At 43.4% G+C, this 27,831-nt stretch overlaps 1 protein-coding gene across 2 annotated transcripts in view; it reads right to left on the reverse strand.

Annotated features, from left to right (window-relative positions):
• Nucleotides 1-27,831, reverse strand: part of CEP76 (centrosomal protein 76) — a 320,940-nt gene that overhangs the window by 271,407 nt on the left and 21,702 nt on the right. For both annotated transcript variants that reach the window (XM_078687483.1, XM_078687484.1), the window contains exon 3: nt 24,356-24,437. In XM_078687483.1, coding sequence (XP_078543609.1) covers nt 24,356-24,437 — 82 coding nt within the window. The remainder of the gene's footprint in view (nt 1-24,355; nt 24,438-27,831) is intronic.

Genomic DNA, 27,831 nt, shown 5'->3' on the forward strand with positions numbered 1-27,831 from the left:
TAATACCCTAATTTACAAAGTTTTGATTCATATCTTACCCCTGTACGTCTTTCACCATCAGCCCTTTCTTCCACCGACCACGGAAACAAGCGTCAAAACATGTCTATCAAAACTGATAACGGACTTCTATTATGACGTGCTCTTTTACTTCAGCGTTTTGAGGCATTGTAGAGCGTTTTTTTTTACGTTTTTGACATTTTCTTCTTATTTATTTATTAATATCCGCTTGGTTTTTTTTTTGGGGGGGAGACCCCCCCAACCCCCCCTAGCCTCCCCCCAGTCCCCCCCCCAGCCCCCCAGCCCCTTAATCCCCCCTCCCCCCAGCCCCCCAAAGCCAACGCAGATCGTACTTGCGGAACGACGACAGGAAGGAATACCACTCGCGTGGTAAAGACGGTCGTTGAAGGTTTACGCGTGGGAAAGACCTTTGCGTGGTGAGTGACGCGTGGTAAACGTTATGCGTGTTATTTGCTTCGTGGTAAATGATGTTTCCCGTTTATACATGTACTGAACCACTACAAAGACTCCGAACAAGTTGGACTGAGGACAGATGCCCCTGGACCGATAAGGAATGGGAGCATGTCCTAGCCAGCGCCACACACATACCACGCAACTCACGATTTAAACTCATACAAACATATATTTCTCATAGAGCGTATCTCTCACCAGAGAAGATCAATAAATATTTCAACATGAATACCTCTGAATACCCGAGATGTCGTCTCCTAGGCGCTGACTACTACATATGCTATGGTCCTGCCCCCTGCTTCTACCCTACTGGCACGCGATAACAGAAGGCCTTACAGACTGCACCAGCACTGAGGTGCCTCCCACATGGGAAGTCTGTATCCTGGGACTTTACAAGCGGACCAAGGCCAACAAAGTAAGTTCAAGGTTTCGAGACCTAGGCCTCATAACTGCAAAACGGCTGATCACTAAGAGATGGAAACGCAAAGACCCCTCGGAGGCACTTCACTGGCGAAAATCTTTATAGAGGTCTGGGCGCAGGCGGAGAGCACTACCCTTCACAGGGAAGAAACAGCAGGGTTGCGAAAGTATCCTATCGCACAGCCCTGGGATGATGTTCTCAAAGCCCTTACACAAACTGATGCCACACTGTGTGCACCCTCCACACAACAAACAGGAGACGATGCCTGACATGACACTTGGGTGTAGCGGATACGCTGCAATCAGGGGAACTCTTGGACACGGCGGTTGGGATGGGCACTGACCTCACACTCCTCAATGACTACTTATAAGCATGACTTCTGCTAAAAGATACTGTACTTCCCATGCAACTGTGCATGACGTAAGTGCGACGGTCCACACTCAACTTGATCAGGTAAGCCTAGTTATGACTACACTCGAACAGCACTATATGTATCAACTATATATTTCCTTGCACAAGTGATGTCTCCCTTTCTTTTGCTTTTATTTTGTTTTAATTGGTTGTGGTTTAAATGTTGGAAAAAGGAGATATCTGACAACGAATACCAGAATATGTATATCCTTTACATTTTATTACTCATGAAACATTGCGTGTCATGCTCTCGAAGCCGAGTTAAGTACGGGTCACGTACCCTCGTATATGTTGTTGTGTTTGCACAAGGATGACCACTGCTGGAATGAGATACAAGTAACAACCATGTCTCGCTCCACAATTAGAGGTAAGAGTATATGTGGGCTCTTGGCACCTATGTTATTTTATTTTTACGAGTGCACGTCAAACCCTGAGATATAGACATGAGAAGTGCTATGACTGTATGTAGGAACTAACTACATTGATTGCTAAATGTAGTACTTTAGCACTGGCATTGTAACCACAAGTACGATATATGCAGATGATTAAATCTTATGTAACAGAAAATATAAAATGCAATAAAGATTTTTTTATTTTTTTAAATGAGCGACAGAGGACCGACCCTACTAGAGGAGGTGTTAAGCTGCCAGAATATTATATGGAATTCACCCAAGAGTGAAAGAGGACCAACATCAGTAGAGACACTGTTAAACTATTGGGGGTATCAAATGTGTAGTGTTGTACTGCATTGTTTTTTTCATACCACTTCCTTACTCCCTCAGAGGCCCAAAGTGCTTGTTTGTACAAGAGTATCTACTCCATTTGTAATACATGGTTACAAGGGTTTTGGTTGCGGTATTGATTAACTGGAGGTATATCTCGGCATTTTGTGTGAGAATTGGAGATGTATTCTAACTGGGTTGTAGCAGTGTTGCAGGAGGAGTGTACCGAAGAAGTGTGAGAGATAAGATTGTATCTTGCAAAAAGAGATCGCTACTTCCTGTAGGTTGTATCCAGTTGATGTTATGTTTTGGGTAAATGCCAAATCTTTCTACCGCTTCATAATTCCAGGTGACTGCAGATTATTGCTATTTTTCACAGGGAGCCAGCTTCAGAATTCGTATGTTCATGGAGCTGCAGGTTTTGGAGACATCGGAAATGGAAAGTTCTCTGAAAAAGGTGCAGCCTTTTAACCAGCACGGCTAACCCTTAGCCAACTTAATTTTTTATTGTGGTCCTAAAGACCTCGATGGACAAAACAATGTATAAGGGGAGTCCGCTTTTCCTTGTTGCAAGACAAATAGCTTAGGAGCTTCCTCAGTATCAGGAAAGGCCTTTATAAAGCCAAGAGTATGGTTCTCAGTCAGCTAAGTGTGAGACTATAGCATTGGATGGAGTCCATAATTTGGAGACCTGGAGCATTGGATGGAGTCCATAATTTGGTGACCTGGACCTAAGGAACCATGTAAAACAAAGGAGTGATGTACTTGTCAGCCCCTTTTTCTAATGCACTGTCAGGTTTTGGTTAATAAAATACCCGATACATTTCACACTACACCTACATGATTTTTAGGGTCTGGTTTGACAGTGCAGATATCTTGAAGACATATACACACGGTGGATGAGGGTGTGGCCAGCAAGATGGCGGGCAACATGTGAAACAAGAGTGCTCCGAATGGCCTGACAGCAATCCAAAAACTTTTCTGAGCCTGGTCATTCGCCGAAACAGATGCCACCCTAACAATAATTCTGACAAAGTGGGTTCTGAGACCGTGATCAACATCAATGTGCATGCATGGAGAAAAGAAGTAAATGAAATCATAACAAGGCGTCTGCATGAACGAAGATTAGGAAAATCGAAGGAAACTTAGGCCCAAAGCGGTGCACAGCAGAGTAGTGGCAGCAACTGCAGATAATGACCAAAGTTGAGCTGCAGAAAGAGAAGCTCCAGAATTAAGGTGAGCAGTGAAACTTTGGACTGCCACAGAAGTGCCATTCATATTAGCCTGTCAGTCACAGTAGATATGGAGTGAGACGTCACCCAAACATGTGTAGGTTCAGAGGGAGTAGAGAGAATAAGCAACAGGCTCGTCAGCCAGCAGCCCCCTGAAAGGGTCGAGATTACAAAAAGTTTGCCTGCTGAGGGCCTTAACCCGTCCACAGAACAGCTTCTGGGCCCCAGACCTGAGGCAGTGAGGAGCTCGCTGGCAATTCACAAGGAAGTCTGAATCAAAATCAAACCAACACAAAGTTAAATGTAAACACATTAAGTGTTAAGGCAGAGAGCGACAAAAGTGGACATTGTACTTAAACTTCAAAATGATTAAAGTTAGGAAAAATGTTACCACACACAACAAAATATACAGCAGGCTCTGCCTAACACCCTAATGGAAAATACTGACCCCAGAAGTCTGTCAGCAAAAAGTGTTTGAAGCACAGTAACCCACCAACATCCTAAAAGCAATTAACAAGACAAGGGCAGCTCTTGGGTATAGGATAGACACACTATCAATCAAAAGATCTTATAAGAGAAGACTATCAAAAAAGATTTAAAAGTAGCGAAAAAGTCCACTGCCAACAGAAAAGCAATAAAATACATCAGAAGTAAATTGAACAAGAGAAGAGAAATAGTCAGCACATTCCAGGAAGTAACTGCAACCCTGTGGCAAGAGCCAAAGGCTCTGAAGGAAGGTGAAGAATACATCTACTCTTTCATGGCTTCCCAGAATAACCGAAGGTCCCTCAACTGAATTATTCTTGGACAAATGGGTAACAGAAACACCCAAGAAGTTATCCACACTGTTCTCCATACAATGTGTACACCTTGCACTGATGCCCCAACCAAAGCCTGAAATGCCACCTAGAGCAATTGTAGCTCGCTTTCTTAATTTTCGTGACAGGGAGGCAATCTTTCAGGAAACACTCATTAATAACCACGCAGAGTAGCAAGGAACAAAAACACATTTTTCCTGATAATACACATCTGGCCCAATGCCAGCCAAAGGTCCTTCGAGGCAGCAAAGAGACAACTCTGAGAACAAAGACTAAAAATTCATGTTATACAACCCTGCTAAACATAACATGTTGAAGGACAGGAAAGCGTTCTTTTTCACTGCCCCTGAAACAGTATGGGACTGGATAGAGGATTAGGAAGACCAATTTGAACATTAAAAAATGCCAGGATGAACAACACCAGACCCACGTATGAACAACAAGTCCATAGATGGGCTATGAGTGAAGAGACAACTGAAGAAGAGGAAACAATGACTGAGCTGGGATGCATTCAAGTAAGTGACAACAGAATTCTAAGGACAATAATGAGACAACCGCCCAAGTTCCTGAAGCGACTAAAAGAACCACGCTGGATCCAGGAAACAGCACTCTGAATCCCCTCAAATTAGTGAAGTGTGCAGCGATCAGCTGACGAATTGCATCCAGCCAGAAATATAAGTATCTGACCATTGTTTACAAAATGATTTACTGTCGTCTTCTGTTGGTAAATGGTAGGTGTCACAGAGGGAGAAAAGATGCAAACTATGAGTATCTTTAAACTACAAATCAGTTACAAACTACATTGAACATACATATTATGAACACATACTCAGGAGACATGACGTGAGAAATCTGACAAGCACAGTGCAGAACAAACAGAACTTACAAAGTCCTAAAATTACACGTCTAGAAGAGAAAATGTACTAACATGGAGCGTGACTTAAAAGGTTATAAAAAAAAGGCAAGGAATCTTAGCATAGTTAAACACTCCAAGGTGTAGAGATCGGCTTCCTCCAAAAGACACCTAGCTAAAAACAAAAATGAAAATTTAGTAAAGAAATGGAGGGGAGACTATTCTTACTATTCGAGAGGGGTACTAGGGTACTAACATTAATTGCTTAAAGAATGCCATTCCATGCATTAAATATTCTGTCAAACACGACAGGTAGATATGTGACAATATGTGGAACCCTAAATGGACAGGTCCTTTACTTGATTAACGAATGTGGATGTTAGCGCCTCAATAAAATAGGAAGTAGATTTCTATATCGCAATAACCGTGTAATTAGACAGGTATCGATCGAGAATGGGTGAGGCACCCACAATGATGGTGCAACTTACAGACATAATGGAATCCTTAAGCCCAGTAGATGCATGTTGGTAACAGCACCTGCAAGATAAAGTATTCTCATTTTATTCACACTCACATAATTCCTGTACTAGGAGACACTACATACTTATGTCCAGAGAGCGAGCAGAGAGATGCTCAGATGATAACTAAGTTGTGTAGGGTCGTGTCAGATCACTGTCCCCACTGACTGAAAAATACTTGGAAATGCTTGAGGCCCAAACTTCCCAAATGGAGACTAACAGCAGAAGCACTAACAGGATTCTTTAATAGGAACTGGAACACAGCTTCTACCAGATCAACAAAGTTAAATGCACATAAAGCACTATGAGAGGTGCTAGTATAGGTAAAATGTACGGATTAACAAAATAAATACAGGGGAAAATAGATAAGCTTGAGAAGAAGGTGGTCCTCCAACGGCAGTAAGTGATGAAAAGGCAGGCAGTGATGGGGCGACTGGAGGCTAAAATGCCTGAACGAAAAGGACACTATGACAGACTTGCTAAATACTCTCATCTCATTTAGACCAAAGTTGTACTAAGAAGACGAAAGGTCAGGCAGGTTACTAGCATGGCTAGTAAAAAGGGAACACAAAAAGACAACCTACCTTGACAAAACAAGAGAACACTGGGCATATACGAAACTGTAAAGAGTGTATAAATAAAACATTCCAGATCTACGCGTAACAACTATATATGCAAACTGACATGATCGACCCTCAACATGTTAAAGATTATCTGACATATATTAACTTATCTTGGTTAACAACAGAAAAACAAAACACCACTAGATGCACCGCTAACTACAGAAAAAATTGCAATTAGAGTAAAAGAAATTAAAAAGTGGAAAATCACCTGATTTGGATATTCCTTCAACAGAGTTTTGAAGAAGAGGTTCAATATTGCTACATTAACCCTTAGAATTCTCCAATGAAGCACTAAGGAGTAGCACCATCCCAGATATAAGAAGAGAAGCATCATTCTCCGTAGCTCTGAATCCAGAAAAGGACCCATAAGATTGCATGTCCTACAGACCCTTTTCCATGATCCCAGGTGATACAAAAATACTCACTGGTACACTAGACAGACACTTTCTAGCAATAATCTTGTATTTAGAACTTTCAGTCAAATAGAATGTATTTCAAAACACAGGTACTATACATAACCTAAATAGACTGGCACACAAACAATTCAGTGCAATCTTTAGCCTGCACATCAATGTAAAAAAAAGTCCAGACTAATCCCACTAGCACAATGGGAACAAGTGGCCAGCACTAATAGCTTAAGCTTGAGGATACAACGGAAAGACACAGATATTAAGTATTCAGGAGTAATGGTGACACATGACCAAGGCAGAAGCATAAAGGTAAATATAGACAAAACACTCCAGAGCACACGTAAACAGATAGAATTATGGATGAAACTGCCACTATCTACCATGGGTAAAGAGGTGTTAATGAAAAGGACCATAGTTCAACAGTTCCTATATGTATCCCAGAGAGTGTTTACCCCACCTATCCAAAAGAGTTTTCCAAGAATTAACAGTTTATTCCCAGTTCTAATATGGGCAGGTAAGCTTTAAATATTGGAACTACCATAGAAGGGAGGAATGGCAGTGTGGGATACAGAAGGCTACTGCTTAGGATAACAACTTCAAAACATGCCATACCAGTTGTCTAAAAAAGACAACAGACAGCAAGCTCTGTTGAAGTAATGCCACAAAAATATATAAGCGTTGCCAAAGCCTCACAACCAGAAGAACTTCCCACTGAATTACCTTAATGATATAAATATGAGAATGGCGCACCAGAAGATTGTTAAAAAACACAGTTTGCTGAGCAAGCCCCGTTATAGGGACTCAGGGAGTTTAGGCAACTACTCCCCGATGCCAAAGCAGCGTGCTGGATAGATAAATGCATTCTCCTAATGGGAGACATATACAATGGTGAAAACCTGCACATATTTTTTTTATTTTTATTTTTTAAACCTTTATTAGCGTCAAAAGGATATACAAGTCTAGGCCTACAACCAAATTGGCCGGCATCAATATGCAAAGCGGTCAGAGGTTCCAAGGCAAACATTACAGCTCCAATCAGCAAGAAGCAGAGGCGATACAAACGTAACAAAAGGGGGAAAACACCGAGGAACCAGACGGCCAAGAAACAGGAATAAAGAAGGTTAATTTTATAATATGGGGATAAGGAGTACGACAGGGTCACTCTCAATATAGAGGAGTCCGAAATCCCAAGACCATCCTCAGCGCCAATAAGGGGGTTGGGGGCCGTAATACAGGAGAGGCAACACAATACACACAGGGAGATAAGGATACTTTAGACATAATCGACACGTGATCAGTATCATCTTTACATGTCCACCACCCAATATCACAGCCGAGCCAGAACAGAGGGATCGGATAAACATTACATCAAAACTAACCGGTCATAGTGACCTCAAGGAAAAAAAAAAAAAGAAAAAAAAGGGGGGGGGGGGAGAAGGGGAGGGGAGGTGGACAAGGTGGAAAAATGATAAAAAGAAATGAAATACAAAAACGAAAGAAAGAAGACCACGCCGAAACAGGCGTCCCGTGGCGAGAGTACAGGAGAAAACAGGAGTATCAGCAACAAGGAGGGTACAGCAATCGAGATGAGAAACAACCGACCCATAGGAGGAGGATCAACGACGCCACAGACTCCACCCCGAACATACCACGGGAGAAAAGGACAGACGCGGCATAACTATAAAGAGATACAAAAGGGCCATAGAACAATAAAACAAACAACAAATAGAACCCAACCCACCCATCCCACCCTGCACCCCTGTAGAAGGCTATGGCCTACCCTTCAAACAGCGTGCCGGTCGCCCTAAACCAGAACCCGAAATATAGCAAGAAAAGAAAGAGAGAAGAACGAGACAAAAAGAAACAAACATAAATAAAGAAAACAGGAGGGAGGAGCATGAGAACAGAAGCCAATACGGTCGGCCGCAGCCCTCCGCCCAACCAGACAATCGCAGCAAAAAACAGACCAGGACGACACCATTTCAAGCACCCTAAAATTTACAGAGGAGGGAACCTCCCACCGCGCTATGGGTACAAACAACTGCGCCACGAAGTCATACACCAATAATCCACCAGAAGTCATGTACATCACCCCCATCCCTTCCGAACCAAAAATCCCACCCACCACATGACAATGTAAAATGAGCTACTCAATACAAGACCAATACACAATCGAAAAAAATTATGACTAAAATGTAGACAAGGGGGGTCAATCGGTCCGCAAGTGAGCAAAAGTCCGAGTAAAGAGTTTAAATGCATCAACAATAGCAGCACGGGTAATGAAAAACAGGAGTTCAGTTTCGCCGTTTGGGAAAGCGAGGGGTTCTCTGCAATAGAAAAACGCGAAGTCCTCGATGTAGATGCAGGCGGCAGTCCACCAATATTTCTAGGCATCCGAGCCGAACAGGGCCGCGACACAATGTCCAAGTCCCCGGGGTCAAAACCTCGAAAAGCAGGGAGCTCCAAAGTCACTGGCACACAAAATGATCGTCGATCAGCGGCAGCAACACTTGCAGCAGTCGAGGGGGGCGAGGCAATGGAGTCTCTGAAACAAGAGGGGGGCAAGAAGAAACGGCTGCTCAAAATGGCGGCAGGTCGTGGCGGGCTCACAGGGGCATCGGGGGCCAGAGAGGCGCGCAGGGATCTCAGAGCTTCCAGGATATCTCTGACTGTAAGCTCACGCACACCAGCCCGGACCCCCGCGCAATCAGGCAACCCAAGCCCGCCGCCACGAGGCGATACAAGTTTCAGAGGGTCGGCCGCCATTTCGCGAAGTCAGCCCAGTCGCCACCCTCCGCGACTCTCAAAAACAGTTAAAAAATGTAGGACTTTACAGAGCTCCGGGGGGTTCCCAGCAATGGCAGCCTTGGTGCAGAAAGGATACCTGCCCACTGCGGGTCTCCGCCTACATCAGCACCGGCGCCCCCAACAAGCAGAGTCTGGGCGCAAGGTCCAGGGTTGCCGGACACAGCAGCGGCGGGGGGAACCCCCTCACAGAATCAGGCCCCGGTGCATCTCACCCACATCAGCCTCGCGGCCACCAGGGCAGGCCCGGATCAGGATCGCCGGGATGTTCGCACAACGGCTCTCATCATTGGTTCACTCTCTCTCGACCGGGGCCGACAGTCGTCGGATCCGACAGGCTAGGTCCCGGTCCAGGCTTCACGGAGGCCCCGGTCTTGCGGAGGGCACAACTTCGGAACCGCTGCACGTCGAAACCTCCGGGTCAAACGGTGAGTACAAGCGAGATGTTCCGTCCCCAATTCTCCGATAATGTGTCGTCTCCGGACAGGATATGATACAGGATATACGATCAGGCCGGAGGGCTGCGGGAGCCGAGCTAAAAGGCGACCATTACGCTCGCGAGCTTGGCTCCTCCTCCAACTTGCACATATTTGATGAGGCTAGACACACTACTCATTACATAGCTTTCTGCTATATGCTACAGTGGCCAGGGTGGCATTTAACACATGGGAGGCTCTCCCCAGCAGATTGCCAGATTCATGCACTTTACAGGCACTAATTACATTAATTCAAGCATGTTTAATGATGATACATATTGCAATTATAGCAATGCGTCCAGGCAGCCGGAGCCAGTGCAGGTAAGAGCGGTGGGGCCTGTGGGGGGAGGGGATTTCGACAGACGACGGCGAGTGAAAATTATTTATTTAATATTCTCTCATGGTAGTCTGTCAAATCCCCCCCCCCCCCACACCCCCCATTCAGACCCCACCGCTCTGACCTGCACCGGCAGTGGCTGCGACCAGGCCAAGACCTAACAATATAAGAAAGATGGGAGACTGCTGAATCCTTGACCACAATCCCCAACAAACACTGAATGTAAAAATATCCTAGAATACATATGTAAAGCAACTAGCAATTCACGATTTAAAGTGATCCAACTGAAGTACTTACACATGGTATATTTAACTCTAATAATAATAATTAGCAAGCTATATCAGGGACTTGGTCCCAGTTTAACCCCAGATGTACTACTGAGAACACCAATTTTATGCATAGGATATAGATGTACCCAGTGGTTGTTGACTAATGGACAACTATTTTAAGCAAACTACACTAGGAGACATGGTAGCGTTAACACCTGAACAATGTATATTTGGCTTCCACTGACACCCATAAGGAAAACGGATGCAATGTACATTTGCTGTTCTATTCTAAGACTGATACTTGCACTTAGGTACATTGAAAATATGTATTGCAATACACTGGAGACAATCGGAGGGCCCAAATCACTCATTGTTAATAAAAGATCATCCTGAATGGTCACTCATAGAAGAACAGAGAATGAGGGCTGTATGTATAGATCGGAAACTTGATGAGGACTTAGCATCATGGAAACAATGACTAGATTCTTTAGACCCACAGAAGCAGATAACATGACAAAAGGCTCAAGTCGACGTCAGTGAGAATCACAAAACTACAAGATAGTGGATGACATGGGAAAGAAAACAAAATAGGCATATGGTCAAGATAGTTTGATGTAGAAAAAGGCAGTTTATATTGCAGAACATTAATGTAATTAAATATGTATACCAGGTATGCAACCCTTTTGCTCTCCTGTAACTACACTTTGTCATGACGATTCACTACCAAGTATATAAATGTTTGATTTTATTACATAGGAAGAATGACAAAGTTACAAATTAACAACCTATTCATAGAGTTGGCTTCGGCTCCACACAAAAAAGTATTCCCCTCTCACTTCATGCTATTGATGGTTTGATGTATCATTATGCCTCCTATGAAGTGAGTGAATTACAACGCACAAGGGAATGTTTGATGATTCAAAAACAGACTGAATCATCTTATGTTAAATGCTTGATCTCATACATACATTGTATGAAGAAAACAATACTTGTTATTTTGTTTTTTCATTGCGCAACCCAAAACAGACCACAATACAGTTCGCTATCAGCTTTCCTTCCCCTCTGGACCTCAACCGGGCACGAGACTTTAGTACCGCTACCCAGATCGCCCTGTTGTACGGGAATACAACATCAGCTCCCTGCTCAGATTAGGATTACAGCCACCACATAAACTTTGTACAAAAGAATTTCAAGACTTTAACTGGACCAAACGGCGCTGACCAGCCTTGAAAAAACCACATGCCTGCACCAACATGGGGTGAAACACGCGTTGCCTGTGAATCATACAGCATCATTTAGAAATATTCACCTGTTAAAAGGATACTGGAACAAGAAAACATCAATAATAAACTTTTAACACATCAATGAACTCAGGAGATGGCAGGTGTTCGCTACATGTAAAGACGAAATAGGTTATACGTTTTGAAGTAACTGTGTTTTGCAACAAGCAACAAAACCTCTCAAGCTAGAAAATAACTCTACTAAGTAGCAGACAAACGACGTGGAACAGTTAATGTTTTGCCATAGTCTCCAGAGGCCAAAATAAACGTGTCTTCTTCAAGAACTTGCTATAACAGGGTAACCCTTCTTGAAAAGCCCATTTTGAATAGGCATCAATCCAGTTCCCAAACACTTTGGCTAAATTTAAATTGGAGTAAAAAAAGGTTATTTATAGAACCAACAGGTCACAAAAAAAGTCACTAGAAGTGTAATTAACACAAAATTGACATGTGATCCATTGTTTTCTTGCAGACGGTTATAATGCAGATAAGTTAATCAAAAGCCCTTTGAAAGAACACAAGTTAATTTCTAATTACAGTGAAAGGTTTTAATGTCCTGTCCCAATCTCTCCTTTCAAATTGTGGAAAAGTAAATTTTGCCATGTTCTGTGTCCCTACGTGTCATCCATCATATGTTATGTGTGCATGATTAAATATGCATATGTACTCCCCATGTTCGATTAATGACGCAATTACAGTTGTGTCCACCTCTAGTATGTCAGTTTCCAGTCCTCGTGAATACTACGAATATCAGGCCTATGTAAAGCTACGTTGCCACGTTTCTCAGTGTGCACGTTATTTTATTATAAAGTCCCCGTTTCTAGGCCTCAAAAGGGCCTGGACATCAGATTCAGCTCCTGTCTCCTGAAGCCTCGCTGAGGAGGGATACAGCCCCCACCTGTATCCTCGACCCTTCACTTACTTCCTGCCTCGCAGTGCCCGGTGCAGCCTGGCTCTGCCTCTGAGTCTGCCAAGACTATGTTATGATTCCAGTTATCAGTTCAGTCCTCCTTCTCTGCATTCCTAAGCTACTGAACTGCATCAATAGTTTCCGTCATTGTCTAGCCTTCTCGTCTCCACGTTAGAGAAATACTGTATTTAATGGTCATTTAATATTCTTCATCACGCACTACATGTAGAATAATGCATGGTCCAGTCTTAGAATCAAGTTAGCCTTTCCTCTCCTGACTTATAGTTTATATCAACATGTTCTCTAAACATCAGATACTAGATACTGTTTAGGTACATGTCGCCCTGACTCTCCAGACTTCAGTCTCTGCTCCTAGCACAGAGTTCATAGCCCCCAGCTTCTCCTAGTAATACGTCATTGCCAGTTTGCGCGCACCACCAGGTTAGAGGTCCCGGCTCCTCAGGTAGCCCCCTCCATGGTTTCCGCCCCATTCATGACATATTCTGTTACGTCTGCACCACATGTCTATGTATACGCCCAGTTACACCTACTTTCGCCCTTATCTTTCGCGACTGCTACGCGTCACGCCTTCTGTTCCACCCACTGCTACGCCTACTGCAATGTAATGCTATGTGTTTGCGTTATGTATATATGCTCATGTATTGTTATTAAAAGTCAGCGCGCTCATCCCAGATCCAGCCCCAGCAGCTGCTGGGCCCTGTCATCCTATTCCTATGCAGGTTGTCCTGTTCCTGTCCTTATGCTGTATTAAACCTGCAAAACTCCTACTACCTCGAATCTTGACTCTTATTTATTGAGCTATCTGTTATGATATATGTCTAGTCAAAAATAGGGTATTATTTATTTATTTACCACATAATGGCGCCCGAATAGGGACTTGCCCTTTCCCCACGCGTCGGTGAAGCCACGCCGACCCCCTGACCCTCTGCAGTCGTGACGGAACTCTTCTGCGCAGTGGCAGATATTTCTGCTCAAGTATCCCTCAGGCCCACGAAGGAGACGGAGGAGGCGGTCCAGCATCCAGACGAGACGGTGGAGGAACGCGGCGAGTCCCGACCAGAGCCCAAGCCAAGAGTCCAAGGTCCGAGGTATCCGGAGGTCCACCCGTAACTGAAGTCCGAAGTCCGAAGTTCGTCGTCCGTCGTCGTAGCAGTCCAGTCCAGTCTGAGGCCTTCCGTTCTTGCTGCCCGGTGAGTACCGTTACTGGGGTGGTATCTAGACAGGGTCAATTTAATTGACTCTGGTCTGTGGGTTGGTGGTACACAGTCCCACAAACGAAGTGTCCACTTCGGTGGATGCGGGTCCTGACGTGTCTCTTTACGAGACCGGTAAGTTTCGTACTGTTTCAGCAGTGCATCTAGTTTCTGTTCTAGTCAGTTTCTGTTCTCGAGAAAATTTATGTGTTCTGTTCTCAGTATTTCCAGGTAGTATTCTGTTCGAACTGATTATTTTAAGTGTTTTTCATGTATTTTTAATGTCGTGGTATGAATGGGGAATAAGTATCGTGTTCATTGTGTATTGTATTGTGTCTAGATTACAGTTCAGTCATGCCCATATTTTCCAAGTTACGTCAGTTAAAAACTAGAAAGGGTCTGCTGGAAGCAGCAGTTCCCGTCCCGCCCAGGGACAGTCCAGGTCACTTTATGTATCAGAAACATGGCATAAGCGCCATATTGTATCTAGATTTATGGGTAGAGTATACCAAACAGTTAGAAGAAAAGTATAGATGGCCCGTATCGGGTACATGGGATGCTGAGTGCATCATGCGAGTAGAAGAGGCATTATGGAAAAAGAAAGCCAGACAGTCACAGAAAGATGCCATCGAGTTATGGCGCAAAGAAGCTCATAAAAGAACTGAAAAAGAAATCAGAAAGTCAGAATTAAGTAGAGAATCCTTAGAACGAGCACAAGAAAAAGAACTAATCGAGATAGGTGAACAAGTCAAAGCCGAACAGTCAGACAGACAGAGGCATGCCCTTATTAGGGGTATGTATCCTCTTCTTGCCGAGGGCTTGCCAAAAGCGACCCTAGAGGCATCCAGTAATTTCCCACCACCATTAGTTCCGACCAAGCTACGTCACAAACAGACCGCAGCTGATATTTTCATTTCGTCCTATCTGGACGACACAGTCCCTGAATATGCAGATCCTGTTCGCGCTCCGCCAGTCCCTGTAAATCAGGCACATCCTGCTCCTCCAGACACCGGGGCACCCCATGCAGTACCTGCTACGGTACCCCCGGTCCAGCCAGCATTTCAATTTCCCGCTCCGCCACGAAGAATATCAGTCGACGATTCTAGTCTAGGGGCCGCAGGAGGAGGTCCTCCTCAAACCCCGCCGCCACGCAAGCGTTTATCAGCACTCGAATTACATGCTCAAGCATCACAGCGTACTCCCAAGAGTAATAAGTCTGTTGCAGAAATCAGGCAAGCCCTTGGCGAATGTGCCTATGACCCAGTCCCAGGCGAGAATAATATGGTTTTATATTCAGTACGCGTAAGGAGGGTGACCGAGTATCTAGTCACCCTACCCAATATGAAAGAAGATCTAGACAGAATATATCGTTTCATCCGTACAGGGGATGATCCAGAAAGTATTAGTGATGCCATGTCTCAAAGGAAAGCTGAGATCCAGCGTATGATATTAAAGTTTTTAATTAACTGTCTAATAAGAGAACAAGATTACCCGTCTAAAGATCAGGCCGAAATGAAAACCCTGACAAAGTGGAGTGATAATATAGCCGAGGGTAAGCACAATACCATTAGTGCCATGGAGAGTATGTACAAGAAAATCCGTAGAGAAATAATAAAGATACACGAGCAACGTAAAGCAGCACAAGTAAGCGAGAAAGAAAGTAACTCTGATACTGAAGAGGTAGAGGACGAGAATCCTGCCAGAATAGCGTATGTAGGAAAATCTAGATTTCCAGATCGCCATTTACGCCTAGAACACAAGTCAATTTTCCATCATTCAGCACCAGAACAAGGTTCCCTAGAACAAGTGTTCCAAGCTACCGATCACATTCTGAAATCACGAATCGGTTACAGTGAGTTAAGTACCATGCATGAACAAGAACTAGCCCGATCAGCAGTCCGATGGATTACTGATTCTACCACTTTTCCAGACGAAATAGTGGCACAAATGTTTCTGAAATTGCCCCCAGCCGAGCAGCGACTGGTGGGTATGTATATGATCCAGTACCTCATTACTCTGTATGAGGGTCAGCACTCTGATCCAGGTCCGTTACACGATATCCTGAACGAGTTACTCCAGTATAGATGGAGAGGTCTAGGTACCGATCTAATTAGTGTCATTCTAGAACAGCGCCACAAATATAGAACGTTTCTGAACCCGCATTTTGTTCATGTCTCACCCCCAGAAAGTAAACCATTTTACATGGAAAGACAGAACCCGTTACGAGAAGTGCATCCAGTTAAGACAGAGGACGGGGAAATGCAACGAGTGTTTGTATACACCCCAATAACAAAGATGGAACTCCTCGAAATGAAGAAATTAATTCCCTGTCATGACAAAGATCCAGCAGGGTTCCATAGAGAATTAAAAGACATGCTCCGTATGGGAGAATACACTTACCCAGATATCATTAAAATGTTAAAGGTCCTGTTGCCCGCAGGGGTGTATGAAAAGCTAAAGGAAAAAGAATGGGAGGTAGGAGAGAAAAAGATCGATTGGGCAGTTCTAGAAGCTGAAGACAAGGCACGAGTACCAGGTACCGGTCTTGGAGATAAATGTAAAGAATTACCAGAATTATTGATTCAAGTTTTACCCAGATTATTAACAACGAAAAAGGAAGACTGGGATGCAATCTCAGCCTGTAAACAGAAGCAAGATGAAGATATTAGTGATTTTTATTCTAGATTTGAAAAATGTTTTAGTATCAACAGTGGCCTCAAGACAAGTAGTGAGTCATACCCTCATCTCTTTGTTACTAAATTAGTCGAGAATTCAAGCCCACAAGTTAAAAATCGAGTTCTGAAAGTCGAGAGTACCTGGCAAGCTAATACCCCGTCCCAAATGTTGCAAATGCTTCAGTATCACCAGAATAGAATCAGAGAAGAACAAGAACACGAGAGAAAACGTATGAAAGACACGAAAATGAAAGTATTAGTTGCACAATCCGTTCCTCAAGACAGTCAGAAGAGGGGTCCGAATCAAGTCAGTCATCCTGCAGCTCCCGTTAAAGGGAACTGCAACTATTGTAAACAGCCAGGTCATTTTATAAACGAGTGTGCAGTTCTGAAACACAACATAGCTACTGGTAAGACTAAAGAAAGACCACGTCCGCCTAGACAAGAACAAGTTTCACAGATTCCTCAGCCACAGAATGCACCACAGACAGTTACAGCACCGCAGCCTATCGCTGCAACACAGCATGTTACATCGCAGATGTACCAGTATGCACAGTCTGAGTATCCAGAGTACCAGCAGTATTCATGAAACAGCCTAGAGAGGGAGGTAGGCTTGCCTCTCATCGAGATACCTGTAGATCAAGAAGGTCCCTATGTTCACAGTCAAGTATTAGGGAAAGACAGAAAGTTTTTGATTGATACAGGGGCAAGTAGGACCACAATTAGTCACGCCGAAGTTCCAGGGGCTCCGCTCTCAGGCTCAAGAAATGTTTCCCTTGGATTTTCAGGAAAACCTATCGTAAATGAGATTTCAAAGCCAGTTACTCTAGAAGTAGGTCCATTGTCCCGTACTACTGATCTGTTACTTACTAAGTCATGTCCAGAAAACCTATTAGGCATTAAAACACTGAAAGAGTTAGGTGCAGTTATATGTTGTTCCCCAGAGGGAATACGTCTGTTCCTAAGTGACTTTAAGGGTCACTATGTGTTACGAGATTTTGATCCAAGATTGTCTAATGTTCCGCAGCATTTATGGGCGCAAGGTCCAACTGATGTAGGTTATATGCAAATCACACCTTATCGTGTGACTCTCAAGCCAAGTGTAGTGTTACCACGAATCAGACAGTACAGATTGCCACCTGAGGCTGTAGCAGCCTTATCCAAAATTATTGACGAGCTCATCGCTCAAGGAGTGGTTGTAGAAACTGACTCCAACGTATGCAATTCTCCGATCATTCCAGTTATGAAACGTACTGATCCAAATGCACCCCCAGTATATCGATTAGTGATCGACCTACGAGAGCTTAATAAATGTATTATTCCGCAGTACCCAGTTGTCCCAGACATCTCTTCTCTATTGACAGCCATTGATTCCGAAGCCACGTTCTTCACTGTCATAGACCTCAAGAACGCATTTTTCAGTGTTCCTATTCATCCAGACAGCCAGTTCCTTTTCGGATTCTGTTTAAATGGAAGGAGCTACATGTTCACACGCGCTCCTCAAGGTTTCACAGAAAGTCCTAGTATTTATAGTCAAGCACTTAAGAGACAACTAGACAACATTCACATGCCAACTGACACTGCCCTGCTCCAGTATGTCGATGATCTACTGATCACAGCCCGTTCTGAACGTGCTTGCGAACGAGCATCCCTCACAGTTCTGTATTTCCTAGCCGAGATGGGGCACAAGGTGTCCCCTTCTAAGCTTCAATTCTGTGTCCAGCAAGTGGTCTACTTAGGACACTTACTGTCCAAGAGGGGTAGGCAGTTGACACCAGACCGTATCCAGTTAATAGCGAGTCTTCCTCAGCCCAAGACCCAGAAGGAGGTACGTGCTTTTATCGGCCTTACTTCTTATTGCCGACAATGGATTCCTCAGTATGCATTTCTAGCCAAGCCACTGATACAGTTAACGACACAGGAGGCAGCCGTATCGACTGTTCTCCCTTGGACATCTGAACATACACTTAGTTTCAACGAGTTAAAGAAAGCTTTATGCCAAGCTCCAGTTCTAGCCACACCGAACTACAGTAAGCCTTTTACACTTTTCGTTACTGAACGTGAAGGTACAGCATTATCTGTTCTCACACAAGATCAAGCAGGACAATACAAGCCCTGTGCTTATTTTTCGAGCACACTAGATCCTGTAGCCCAGGCTCTGCCTGCGTGCCTCAAGTCAGTTGCAGCCACAGCACTAGCTATCAGACAAAGTGATTCCATAGTTTTAGGACACTCTCTGACAGTACAAGTTCCACATTCTGTGGAAGTTCTTCTGAACCGAACACAAACTCAGCACTTGACAATTGCACGTTTAACAGGTTATGAATTGACACTGTTCCAGCCACACATAGAAATCAGACGCTGGAACGTCCTGAACCCTGCTACACTGTTACCATCAGCTAAATCAAATCCTGACCCACATGACTGTGTGGAAGTAGTTAACATTACGACAAAGCCAAGACAAGATCTGACAGATATTCCATTACCAGACCCCGATCTGACACTTTATGTGGATGGTTCATGTATGAGAACTAGTACAGGAGAACTAGTCGCCGCGTATGCAGTGACTACTGACACTGAAGTTATTGAAACACACCGTATTGATACTCTGTCCGCTCAAGCAGCAGAGCTAGTTGCTCTGACACAAGCCTGCATACACGCCAAGAACCTGAAAGTTAATATTTACACAGATTCACGCTACGCATTTGGAGTCGTACACGACTTTGGAGTGCTCTGGCAGGAGAGAGGTTTCATGACTTCTCATGGAACCAAAATTCAGCATGGTTTCCTTATCCAAGCTCTGTTAGATGCAATACATTTACCGACATCCATTGCTATTATGAAATGCAAAGCACATACGAAAGTCACTGACATTATTTCCCAGGGTAACGATCTAGCAGATCGCACAGCCAAGCTTACAGCCCAGACTCCAGACATTCCAGTTAATCAGACACATACTCCAGATCCGATTACATGTATGACAGTTAAGGACCCTACACAAGATGTCATAGATATCCAGTTACATGCTACTCCTGAAGAAATCAAGAAATGGTCCGAACAAGGAGGGGTCCAGACAGATCAAGGATGGGTGACGAAGGGAAGAACCACATGGTTTCTCCCCGACTCTATGGTTCAAGTCATCATTAATACCGCACATAGTCCAGCACATTTAGGAGAAAAAGCAATGTTAGACAGTATCCAGAACATTTGGTTCAACAAGCATTTACGAGCTGCAGCCAAGCAGAAAGTCCGTACCTGTATGATATGTTGTCAGTTTAATCCAGGTAAAAGTGTCCCGGTGGAACAAGGTGGATTCCAGCCCCCTGACCACCCTTTTGAAGTCCTCCAGATGGATTACATTCAGATGGAGCGATGTCGAGGTTTCAAGTATGTCCTTGTAGTTGTATGCGCTTTGTCCAGGTGGACAGAGGCATATCCAGTCCCAGATTACACAGCCGCGACCACTGCCAAGCAGTTGGTTCGTGAGTTCTTCCCTCGTTATGGACTCCCTAGAGTCGTATATTCTGATAACGGCCAGCCATTCTCCTCAGAGTTAATGAAGCACGTTTCCCTTTTATTAGGGTACCAGTGGAAGTTCCATTGTGTACGCCATCCTGAAGCAGCCGGTCTCGTTGAGAGACATAATCAGACTCTAAAAATCCGTATTGCAAAAGTGTGTAAAGAAAAAGGTGTGGACTGGCTAGTAGCTCTGCCAGTCGCTTTATTTTATATGCGCATGGTCGCACATTCCAGATCAGGTCTGTCCCCGTATGAGGTCATTTTCGGCCGCCCCCCAAATATGTGGGGTACTCCTAGACCCCGAAGTATTACCGATGTTTCAAGTAATATGCTGACAGATTACCTAGCTTCCTTGATGTCTGCCCTCAACTCATGTCGTTCACAGGTTGCCGCCGCATTTCCAGACAATACCGAGGTGGCACCGCATGAAATCGTTCCAGGATCCATGGTGATGGTCCGCAACTTTGACAGATCAAGTCCGCTGGAGCCTCGTTGGAAAGAGCCCCGACAGGTCCTCCTCACCACCCGTACAGCCGTGAAGTTGGAAGGACGCAAGGGCTGGGTGCACCTTTCTCATGTTAAACTTTTTAATGGACTGAAACCCGTCTTTAAGAACATTTCCCAGGATTTGAAGGATTGCCAGAATATTGTTCTCAAGGACTGTCCCGCAAAAGACATTGCTACAACCCCTCCCCTGTTAGAGAAAACTCCGCAGCAGGAGTATAAACAGAAACTACGGTCTAGTAAAATAAGTCAGTCAGTTTGATTGTCTAAGTCCTCCCCTAGGTGAAACGGTTAGACTGTTTCTGACATGTATAAAATAGACCCCCATAGTGAGAGAGTCAGTCAAAACTCAATCCGATGTATCGTTTTTCTATGTTTCATATTATTTCTCAGCATTATGATTTCCTGCACCAGTTATGCATTTTTCCTATGTTTCCCAGTTTCACATGTAAATAAGTCTGCTAATGCTACAGTAGAGCACACGTTTAGTGATCTGCCTCCTCATGAACTGTCCTACCGCCTCGCTATGCGTAATAACTCATTTATCCGTATGTTACATTACTCACACCAGACCAGCAATGCCACTAATTGTTGGGTGTGTGGTCGACTCCCCCCTTTCCAGATACCGAAGGGAGTTCTGCCACTCTTTCCTTATCCTTTTTCACATAATGGTTCGTGTGGAGCATGGTCCACGTTAACGTCATCCTCAACAGATATGTTTTTCCTTAACAGTACATGTTTCCCAGACAAGCAAGGTCTCCCTCACCGAACAGGTTTAGATCTAGAAAATGAAGTGTATAATTTAGGTAATTATTCGTCGAATTTCATTGTCCTGAATGTTCAGTCTGTTACTACTCCAGACTTACCTGCTATTTCAGTACTACCAGTCAAAGGCGAATTATGTGTCCGAAATAATGGTTCCGTACATGTAGGACATAGTGATTGTACTACTATTGTCAAGTATAGTGACAGTGGGAAATCTATTTTCAAAGCTTCACGTCATTCTTATTTTATTTGTGGTCAAACTGCATATGTTCGTCTGCCCCTCGATTGGGAGGGAACCTGTTACATTGCCTTCCTACTGCCACCAGTTTTCCTAGCCCCATCTGATTATCATAGAAACACACATCTAGTACACGTTAGACATAGAAGGGAGTCCCCAATTGTCGATTATACTGAAACTGCTCTAGAACAGTATACAGATTTCAATAGAGGTTTCTTTTTCTTTATAGGCCCTGTCCAGAATAGTAAGTTAATCCGTAGACTAACCAGAACCCTTGAAGCTGTAGTAAATGAGACTGCCTCTGCTCTAGGTAACTTAACTGAAGAGCAATCTGCTATGAGATTTGTCGTATGTTACATTACTCACACCAGACCAGCAATGCCACTAATTGTTGGGTGTGTGGTCGACTCCCCCCTTTCCAGATACCGAAGGGAGTTCTGCCACTCTTTCCTTATCCTTTTTCACATAATGGTTCGTGTGGAGCATGGTCCACGTTAACGTCATCCTCAACAGATATGTTTTTCCTTAACAGTACATGTTTCCCAGACAAGCAAGGTCTCCCTCACCGAACAGGTTTAGATCTAGAAAATGAAGTGTATAATTTAGGTAATTATTCGTCGAATTTCATGGTCCTGAATGTTCAGTCTGTTACTACTCCAGACTTACCTGCTATTTCAGTACTACCAGTCAAAGGCGAATTATGTGTCCGAAATAATGGTTCCGTACATGTAGGACATAGTGATTGTACTACTATTGTCAAGTATAGTGACAGTGGGAAATCTATTTTCAAAGCTTCACGTCATTCTTATTTTATTTGTGGTCAAACTGCATATGTTCGTCTGCCCCTCGATTGGGAGGGAACCTGTTACATTGCCTTCCTACTGCCACCAGTTTTCCTAGCCCCATCTGATTATCATAGAAACACACATCTAGTACACGTTAGACATAGAAGGGAGTCCCCAATTGTCGATTATACTGAAACTGCTCTAGAACAGTATACAGATTTCAATAGAGGTTTCTTTTTCTTTATAGGCCCTGTCCAGAATAGTAAGTTAATCCGTAGACTAACCAGAACCCTTGAAGCTGTAGTAAATGAGACTGCCTCTGCTCTAGGTAACTTAACTGAAGAGCAATCTGCTATGAGATTTGTCGTTTTACAGAATCGTCTCGTCCTTGACGTCATACTGGCCGATAGGGGCGGGGCTTGTAGAGTCATCGGATCTAGTTGCTGCATTTTCATTCCAAATAACGCGCCGTCTGTTTATTCAGCTATAACCAGACTCCATAAAATTGCCCATCTGTTACACCAAGATCCAGGCACCTGGACATGGTCCGGTTGGTTCTGGAATATAATTTCCGCATGGGGATGGAAAGTCTTGTCCTTTCTAGGTATAGCAGTAGCGATCACATTCAGCTGCTGCCTCTGTATACAATGTGGCCCTGCGATTTGCGGCATTTGTGCTACCTCTTGTATTCCTAGTCCCAAGCCCCGTTCTAAATCCCGTTCCAGGATAATTCGAGACGAGCAAATGATACTGTATGAAATGATAGACGGTATCATGAATATTGATGTTTCCTGATGGAAACGTAGTGACAAGGAGGGAATGTGGAAAAGTAAATTTTGCCATGTTCTGTGTCCCTACGTGTCATCCATCATATGTTATGTGTGCATGATTAAATATGCATATGTACTCCCCATGTTCGATTAATGACGCAATTACAGTTGTGTCCACCTCTAGTATGCCAGTTTCCAGTCCTCGTGAATACTACGAATATCAGGCCTATGTAAAGCTACGTTGCCACGTTTCTCAGTGTGCACGTTATTTTATTATAAAGTCCCCGTTTCTAGGCCTCAAAAGGGCCTGGACATCAGATTCAGCTCCTGTCTCCTGAAGCCTCGCTGAGGAGGGATACAGCCCCCACCTGTATCCTCGACCCTTCACTTACTTCCTGCCTCGCAGTGCCCGGTGCAGCCTGGCTCTGCCTCTGAGTCTGCCAAGACTATGTTATGATTCCAGTTATCAGTTCAGTCCTCCTTCTCTGCATTCCTAAGCTACTGAACTGCATCAATAGTTTCCGTCATTGTCTAGCCTTCTCGTCTCCACGTTAGAGAAATACTGTATTTAATGGTCATTTAATATTCTTCATCACGCACTACATGTAGAATAATGCATGGTCCAGTCTTAGAATCAAGTTAGCCTTTCCTCTCCTGACTTATAGTTTATATCAACATGTTCTCTAAACATCAGATACTAGATACTGTTTAGGTACATGTCGCCCTGACTCTCCAGACTTCAGTCTCTGCTCCTAGCACAGAGTTCATAGCCCCCAGCTTCTCCTAGTAATACGTCATTGCCAGTTTGCGCGCACCACCAGGTTAGAGGTCCCGGCTCCTCAGGTAGCCCCCTCCATGGTTTCCGCCCCATTCATGACATATTCTGTTACGTCTGCACCACATGTCTATGTATACGCCCAGTTACACCTACTTTCGCCCTTATCTTTCGCGACTGCTACGCGTCACGCCTTCTGTTCCACCCACTGCTACGCCTACTGCAATGTAATGCTATGTGTTTGCGTTATGTATATATGCTCATGTATTGTTATTAAAAGTCAGCGCGCTCATCCCAGATCCAGCCCCAGCAGCTGCTGGGCCCTGTCATCCTATTCCTATGCAGGTTGTCCTGTTCCTGTCCTTATGCTGTATTAAACCTGCAAAACTCCTACTACCTCGAATCTTGACTCTTATTTATTGAGCTATCTGTTATGATATATGTCTAGTCAAAAATAGGGTATTATTTATTTACCACAAAATAATTATTGTTAAGGTAGTGTATGCAGTTATTATATCAAATGGTAAATGTTTGTATGAGTACAAAATATAACTTACTTTTCTTGAGTACTCTTGTTTCTTTGTCAATGAAATGTGTGGAAGGCTTTGGAGTAGATGTCATTTCTCTCTCTGGCATTTCCTAAAAGGCAAGATGGCAATAAATTACTAACAGAAAAAGGCTGTAAATCAATATTCATCCTTCATAAGCTTAATGTTATTAATTTAAAAAAAGACTGACTCCAAAATGTTCAACTAATAAAATGGCTCAGGCTAAACTGATGAACGCACTGAAAGGCAGCAGCCTACTCAAGTCCATGTAACTAAGCATTGCAACTCCAGGTACCATTCCTGAGGCTAAGACCTACCACAAATAATTCGCCTTTGCACCAGATCTTGTTCATAAAACACATTCTTGCTGTCAATCAACTAAGTAGGGAATCAGAAGAATTGCTTACAAGACTGTTAGTCGTTAGCACCTTCCGGAATCCTTTGAGAGCTTGTTAAGCAGAAACTACTAGACTAACTATCAAGATAACAAAATACCTGTTCTACAAACTGCTTCTGTCCACACTTCTGTTTGGCAGTTATAATAAAGGTGCAATTCACTCAAAGGAAAGCGTTACAGCAAATGTTGTCATATCTTCAACCTGCGACCACTGACCACTAAGTACTTCCTTTCATAACATAGTCAGCAGTGCCCCATCTGGAACTTGTCTCACTTGGTCATTTTACACCAATGCCAGAGACCAAGATCCCTTGGGAGTCTCCCGGTGGGGTGAAGCAGTGCAGCCAGTCGGCTAAAGCATATATCTGAACTACTGTTGAGTCATGGTCACTATTTTCTGCTCTTCAAAGGTGGGAGCACTGCACAGATATTTTTCTGACCTTCTTGAATCTCATCTTAGTTTAAGCAATATTTTCTCAATTTAGTACTTAGCTTGTTTAAACTGATCATTTTGCTATTTTTAAATGTATGCATTGGGCTTTGACCTAATTATTTCTTGGAGTTTTCATTATGTTTTTGAATAAATTATTGTTTTGTGGTTACCATTAGAACCATTATTTGCCTCTGACATTGGCAATTAACACCGGATATAGGTTTCATGACTCATTTTCATCCCTGTCTATTCTCCATCAGACTGGAAGAGAGAAAGTGGATCCATCAGATAATACTTGTTTATGCAGTTTAAAAAAAGGTGTGTATTTAAATAAAATGCTGTGCTTCAAAGGAACCAAGGAAAGGGCAGCAAAGAAAGTTTGATGGATCCAGATAAACAGATAAAAAATAAGCTCTCGCAACTACATGTGTGTACATCCAAACAAGGTACAATGACCAACAGTAATAAGGAAACGCAGAAGCAGGTTCTTTGGTGTGATTCTTCTTGTTACAGCAAGATGTTTAATTTTCTCCAGACTTAAGAATGATATCAATCGCCGATATCAATCGCCGACACGTGTTTCGTCGTGTACGGTTGAGTCAACACGACTCTTCAGGGCTGGTAATACAAAATAATGTAGGCAAATTGTAATCTAGACATGTAAAACTTGATACTGCATATGGTGACAATAGTGCAACCGACATGCAGTATGACGTGCGTTTGTGTCGCACAAGATAGGTGAAAATTGGTGAAGGTACTTGCATACTCGGGCAAGTGATCGATCTATGATGCTATTGTGCACGTAGTGAGTGAGATGGAATTAAAGACCTTAGTGTGGTCATGATTCACTCGTACACAGTGGTCCTAAACATTAGAGGGTGTCCGTAGTGATGGTGAATAAAACGTGAGATGTAATACATCTTTACTTCTAATACATAAGTGAGGAGGTATTTGTGTGACCTCATAACGTGGTAGTGACAAGGTGCCTATATAGGGTAAAGATCCAGAGAGCACAAATTCATGCAAAACCTGATAGTCTATGGATGATAGGTATTACCTTCCACTCCCAATCCACTGTGTGGTTGGAGTAAGTCTGGGTCTTTATAAGCTCAGTTTCAAGCTATATAAGGTAAGGAAAAGAAAAAGAAAAGGGGACTCATAAGGAGGCTTCTAAAGGAAGAAATGCTTGTAAGACTTAACTCGAGTCTCGGGCAGCAAAACAAACTATTTCTTACCAATGGGTATTCTGTGTGTTCATGAACAGACGATGCTGGTTGAAAAAGTGATCGGTGGCAGTATAGGGATAGAGTTATCGTATCCCATTGGTAATCTTGGATAGAAAGTATAGCGCTATATGCAAAAAGGAGATAAGGAAATCATGAGTTACTATCCTATAGCGCTAATCTGTTGCTTAAGACAACGTTTGCTGGCTGTAGGAATTTTGCAAAATGCTTGCCCAGTCGCTCTAGAAGGATAAAAGTTAAAAGTGAAATAAAGGGGGGGGGGGGTTTTACCTGTGTTTCGCTGTGATTTCAGGCGGGGAGCCGGGAGGGGATTCTTACTTTGCGCCGAAATGAGGAAACGAGTATGTATCCTCTGCGGTGGTGTGCTGTCGAGTGAACACAAGTCATGGTAAGAAAGCTGTCCATAGGGACACGCGTTAGGAGCAGAGTGCACCCAATGCTTACTAAATAAAAAGCGGGTTAGTGGTGTGTCGCACAGCGGTATTGAAACTCGCGCTTACCCGCTACAGGCAATCCCTCCTCAGTTAGTTCCCGGCGGTCGTCTCTCGTGTACGAACACATGACCCCGGGAGAGGAGGGATTAAATCGAATTTGGTAGACATGGAAGACGTCCTGATGGCGATGCGTGTAACAGCGCCATTACTAAGAGGTAAATTCTATGAGAAAAGGAGGGCGTCTATGTGCTTTAATTGATTGAAAAGAAATTCCTTGTACATATTAATGATGTCTAACCAAGGTATAGGAAAGAGGAGCAATGGTAATACACTAAAGTGTTAGCGAAAAAACAAAATCCCGCTATTTTCTGATAAAATTAATAACCTTATATTCCTGTGTAGGAATAGAATTACTAAACCGATACTGGCGGCAAATATCAAATCCCTAAGTCCATTGTCATCTGTACACAATTAGAAAAAAACAGAAAAAAACGAAGAAGAAAAGAAACTATGGCGTCAAGCATGCAGGACCAACCCCGGGTGTGGCTGGATCATTCGGAAATAAGGTGCATAGTCAAGAGAAAGTGTGAAGATTCGTGAGAAGATGTGAGAAAAAAAAAAAAAAAAAGGGGGACACATCGTACCCCCGTACATACGAAAGTATACACACATATTTGAACAAAGTCTTCCAATACAAGTGCGGGAATCAACAACTGTGCGTAAACAAATGGGTTGCGAATCATAGACATGTGTCTGTACTGATAGACTTTGTAACAAAAAACATTAAGCCCTATGATATAGTACAATATGCATAGTTGTTTCAATACATTAAAACACAGAAGTGGAATACATATAACTCCTAGAGAGAGAAAAACTCTCATATTCTCATCTATTGTCATCATCTTGAAGTTCAGAATTATTGTATAAAAAATTTTTCTTTTGTATTCAGTGTGCACCAAGGATCCCCCCGGTGAGAT

Source organism: Lissotriton helveticus, chromosome 4_1 (assembly GCF_964261635.1).
Source record: "Lissotriton helveticus chromosome 4_1, aLisHel1.1, whole genome shotgun sequence".
In the NCBI taxonomy this organism is placed as follows: domain Eukaryota; kingdom Metazoa; phylum Chordata; class Amphibia; order Caudata; family Salamandridae; genus Lissotriton; species Lissotriton helveticus.